This window comes from Teleopsis dalmanni, unplaced genomic scaffold (genome assembly GCF_002237135.1).
Source record: "Teleopsis dalmanni isolate 2A unplaced genomic scaffold, ASM223713v2 unscaffolded_contig_3400, whole genome shotgun sequence".
Taxonomy (NCBI): domain Eukaryota; kingdom Metazoa; phylum Arthropoda; class Insecta; order Diptera; family Diopsidae; genus Teleopsis; species Teleopsis dalmanni.
In genome coordinates this window covers 1-5,051 of record NW_024034782.1, presented here as the reverse complement: position 1 = coordinate 5,051, position 5,051 = coordinate 1, and the positions used below count along the sequence as shown (strand labels likewise).

The following is a 5,051-nucleotide window of genomic DNA, read 5'->3' as shown; positions in this document are numbered from 1 at the left end:
ATGCCAGCACTTGAATCAATACAATTGCACGTATTTTGTGATGCTTCACAAAAGGCATACGGAGCCGCGGTCTATGTTCGAGCGAAACTAATGGATGGTCGACTAATAAATCGATTGTTGTGTTCCAAGTCTCGTGTTGCTCCACTCAAAAAACAAACGATTCCAAGGTTAGAACTGTGTTCAGCTCTATTAGGAGCGACATTGATGAAAAAGGTTAAGAACAATATAAATCATGATGTAGCAACATATTATTGGACTGATTCAGAAATCGTTCTCTTCTGGATCAACTCTTCATCAGCAAGGCATCAACAGTTCATAGCAAATAGAATCAATGCAATTCAGGAAATTAGCTTGCCTAATCAATGGCGTCACGTAAGATCTAAGGATAACCCAGCTGACTCATTATCACGGGGTATCAAGCCAGCTCAATTACTCGAAAATAACTTGTGGTTATACGGTCCACTCTTTCTTCATGGTTCCGAAAGCAACTGGCCTGGCGAATTCAATAAAACTCTCTGTATTGATCCGGTGAATCCTGAATGGAAACAAACGACAAGGGAAGTGGCCTTAATCTCAACTGATTACGATATCCATTGGATCGATAGAATCAATCACAGGAATTCATTTAGAACTCTACTACATACGGTGGGATATATGCTGCGATTTGTAAATCGGGCAAGGCGAACCAATTTAAGCAATATCACTATGGCTCTAAGCCCTATCGAACTGGAGCTGTCACTCAGGCATATAGTGAAGTACATACAACAGTCAGAACTAAAAGAAGAATTAAATCAGTTAGAACGCAACTAAACAGTAAAACCTGCAAGTACACTTGCTGGACTGATGCCATTTTTAGATGAACACAAGATAATTAGCGTGGGGGGAAGGTTAGAAGCATCATCACTTACATATGATGAAAAGCATCAGATAGTCCTTCCATACAATAACCCTATTGTAAAACTGGTAATGAAAGACATACATGAACGAAATATGCACTGCGGCGGTCAAGCACTGCTGGCAGCAGCGAGACAAAAATTTTGGCCGATCAAGGGTAAAATTATGGCAAGATCAACTATTCACCATTGCGTTCGTTGTACTAGATGTAAACCAATTACTTTTGAACAAGTCATGGGAAGTTTACCAAGGCATCGAGTACAGCCAAACAGGCCATTTTTTAATACCGGAGTTGACTTCTGTGGGCCTTTTTGAGTGTATTATAAGGTGAGAGGAAAACGTCCGCATAAGGCATACCTAGCAGTTTATTGTTGTTTTGCGACAAAGGCAGTACACTTGGAACTGGTAAGCGACTTGACAACAGAAGCATTTATCGGATCATTAAAACGTTTTATCGCACGACGCGGATGCTGCCAAAATATATACTGTGACAATGCAACGAATTTTGTCGGTGCCTCTAACAAGTTGCAGGAATTAACAACAACAATCCATTCCAATGTAGCTCAGGAACAAATAACAAAAACTTGCAGCAACAAAGGAATAGCATTTCACTTCATCCCTCCTCGTGCACCTCATTTTGGTGGACTATGGGAAGCAGCGGTTAAATCAGCAAAGTACCTATTGGTCCGAAGCGTTTCAACTGAAACGTTAACGTACGAGGAACTCGAAACCGTCATTATAGAAATAGAAGCTATTTTAAACTCACGACCTTTAACACCAATGTCGTCTAATCCAAATGATTTGCAGGCTCTCACACCAGGTCATTTCTTAGTTGGTGATGCACTAACAGCACCCGTAGACGCAACATGTGAAAAGGTAAAATCATCTCTTTTGAGTAGATGGAATCTGGTTGCACACTTAAAACAAGAGTTTTGGAAAAGATGGCGGGCAGAGTACCTAATGGAACTACAGGTTCGAAACAAGTGGCGTGAAGAATGCAAAAACATTGAAGAAAATACACTGGTGATCCTTAAAGAAGATAATGTACAACCTTTGCAATGGCCTTTATGGCGAATAATGAAGACATATAAGGGTAATGATGGATTTATACGAGTCGTAGATGTCAAAACCGCAACAGGCATGTTAAAGCGACCAATTCACAAACTAGCACCCTTATTTCCTGAAAACAAACCTATTAAAACACAGGAGAATCGCCATAACAAAGAAGAACGAATGGACAATGAAATAGTCCCACGAAAACAATGACGTGTGTCCTCCAATATAAAATTAACTACAGTACTGATATCTCTACTTTTACTCCCGATTGTTCTTTGTTCACCAGTAAACGTAACTGAACTTCGCTCCGCTCCTGGCATACATTTTGAACAAGTAGGAACAACAAAATTGATAACATCCCACTGGAAAATGATAATCTATTACGATTTAGCTCCATTTAATACAGAGCTGGACATACTAAAGGATTCAACGTTGAATCTTTTGAAGCTATGTGATCAAAGCAACTTAAATTCAACATGCAAGTTTGTGGTTCATCATTTCCAGCAAGCAGAAAGTGAATTGAGAACAGCATTTGAATTTATGTCAAGCGCCCGAAATAAGAGAGGGGCAATCGATTTAGTTGGGAATATAGCAAGTTCCCTGTTTGGAGTACTCGATTCCAATTATGCAAGTGACATGTCGAAGACGATCAAAACCCTAGAAGATCATGATGACAAACTCAAACATCTGCTCAAAAATCAAATATCAATAATTGACTCCACAATAAACGTTATAAAAAAAAACCAGATAAGTCTCAAAAATAATTTCCAGGGTATAGAGACTCAATTAAACGCGATCTCCAAAAGGTTAGTTAAGGACGAACATGACCAATTATATGGCAATATTATTAACATGCTGACCATCCAAATGACAATCGCCACGATAAATTTGCAACGTACGCAATCCACAATCATGGATGTTCTCATTGATAGTCATCACGAAAAAATTAACCCGCTTCTAATTACGCCGCAACAGTTAATAACGGAAGGAGAAAAAATCCGAGCACATTTACCGTCTCATTTACAATTTCCAGTAGAACAAGATGATATATTAACTCTTTATAAGCTGAGCAAGTAACTGGGCAGGTATCAAGTGACCATGTAATATTCAATATTATGATACCACTCGTTGAACGAAAAACCTTTGAAATATTTCATGTAGTACCTGTGATCTCTAGCGCGACCAAGGTATTAACGTCAATAAAGCCATCAGCAGAATATCTGGCTATCAATTCTCACAAGGATGAATACTTCCCCATAACAAAATTAGCACTGCAATCGTGTATTACAACTGAAGAGGACTCATACCTTTGCTCAAATGTTCAATCTATTTATCGTCGTGGAGCAAATGTGTGCAAGTGTGAAATCAATTTGTACAATAATGGAACAGGTGACGAATGCGAAATAGTTGAATTAAAGGAAACTACCATTTGGACTCAGCTGAAACACAAAAATCACTGGATATACGCTACCAAATATCCGATGCAACTCAATGCAGTATGCGGTTCGAATGCATTTCCAGTGATACTAAATAGTACCGGCATGGTAAAAATTGCATCAAATTGTGTCATCAGAGACAACACGGTTCTTATTCAAGGACACCAAGTCATAACAAGTCTGCTCAAATCAGCATATACGAGCATAGGAATTTCAACACCTGAAATTAAGCCATCTAAGCGGATAAACAATTCTGAAATTGAATATCTTCCACAATTAGAAGAACTAACAATTCTGCAAAAACAACTAACGAAGGATACATTACCTGTACTATCATCAAAGGTACAGCAAACTGAAAAGCATAGCTTGTCAGTGGGGTACGCAGCCTTGTTTTTGATTATTGGAGTCATCATCTTAAAAATAACTAAACTAATACGAAACAATCAGACGCAAGGTCAACCGAATGTTCAGACACCTCAGCCGCTTCCAAGATCAAGGTCAACATTTGATATCACAACAACATAAAGATGACATCAGTCTAGTTGAATTAGAATTCAACGCGGGGGAGGATATGTTAAGTATTACATTAATAATTTATTTTGTCTTTTGCTGACCCATGATAAAATGCATTTAACGTAATCGTAATACATTAATAGGTTATATTTTTGCTGATTAGTGTTTATTTTATAACTAGGGCAAGAACACATTTTAAATAATTTATTATTCATTGTTATGCTAAATATTTTATGTAATTTGCTTGCTATTAATTACTCATTGTTTTGCTAAATATTTTATGTAATTTGCTTGCTATTAATAATTTATTGTTTTGCTGAATATTTTATGTGTCATTATAAGTAATATTTTTTGCTTGATATTAATTATTGTTTTAAATTGGGTCAGTAAATTATTGTACGTAATAAGTTTTAGTAAGTAATTATTATAAGAAAAATGTATATAAATAAATCAATTTTTTAATAAAGTGTATTCGATGATACAAATTTGAATAGCACTCATCTTCTTTTAATAAAATTACCAACGGGTTTATGTGCTCGGTGGTATCTTCACGATTATAAAAAATATACAAATATACCGTCCAACAAGTTACATGTGCTTGGTGGAATTCCGGTATACAAATACAAATTGATAGAACCTTGAGAATAAAAGCATTCTCAACACAATCTTCATTGGGTGCCTGCAACAAAAACAACAAATAGAGGTCGAGCCAGTGGAGGAAAATTGTATGGTGTACGAAAGCAATTGCAATTTTGCGGTACTGTGGTGTACCAGCACATTATGAACTTAACAATAATCGATATAACCACTAATAATCAAAAGTTATGTTTAATCCCAGTTTACCTAAATTGCAATAACTGGCTAAATGATCTCAATAACTTATGTGAAATATTAGTGAAAGCTCAGAACGAAAATTTCATGATAATAGGTGACTTCAATGTACGCATAGGCAAAGAACAATGTCTGGAACTCAGCCCAAATATGCAGTGGATTGAATTATTGGGCCACAGAGTAGCAATGGATACAATTGTAGATAGAAATGGCAAACAATTACTAGAAATTTGCAATTCATTTGGTGTCACCGTGTTAAATGGCCGCACTAAAGGCGACAGAGAGGGTACATTTACGATTATCAGAGGTGTAGCAAGGTCA

At 36.8% G+C, this 5,051-nt stretch overlaps 2 protein-coding genes across 2 annotated transcripts; both read left to right on the top strand.

The window, feature by feature from the left end:
• The first annotated feature begins 90 nt into the window (after positions 1-90).
• LOC119665070 lies at positions 91-810 on the top strand. Its single transcript, XM_038074389.1, has one exon. It carries the CDS (start codon positions 91-93, stop codon positions 808-810), a length of 720 nt encoding a protein of 239 aa, XP_037930317.1.
• Positions 811-3,065: 2,255 nt separating this feature from the next.
• LOC119665069 lies at positions 3,066-3,911 on the top strand. The gene has a single exon (XM_038074388.1). It carries the CDS (start codon positions 3,066-3,068, stop codon positions 3,909-3,911), a length of 846 nt encoding a protein of 281 aa, XP_037930316.1.
• The last annotated feature ends 1,140 nt before the right edge of the window (positions 3,912-5,051 follow it).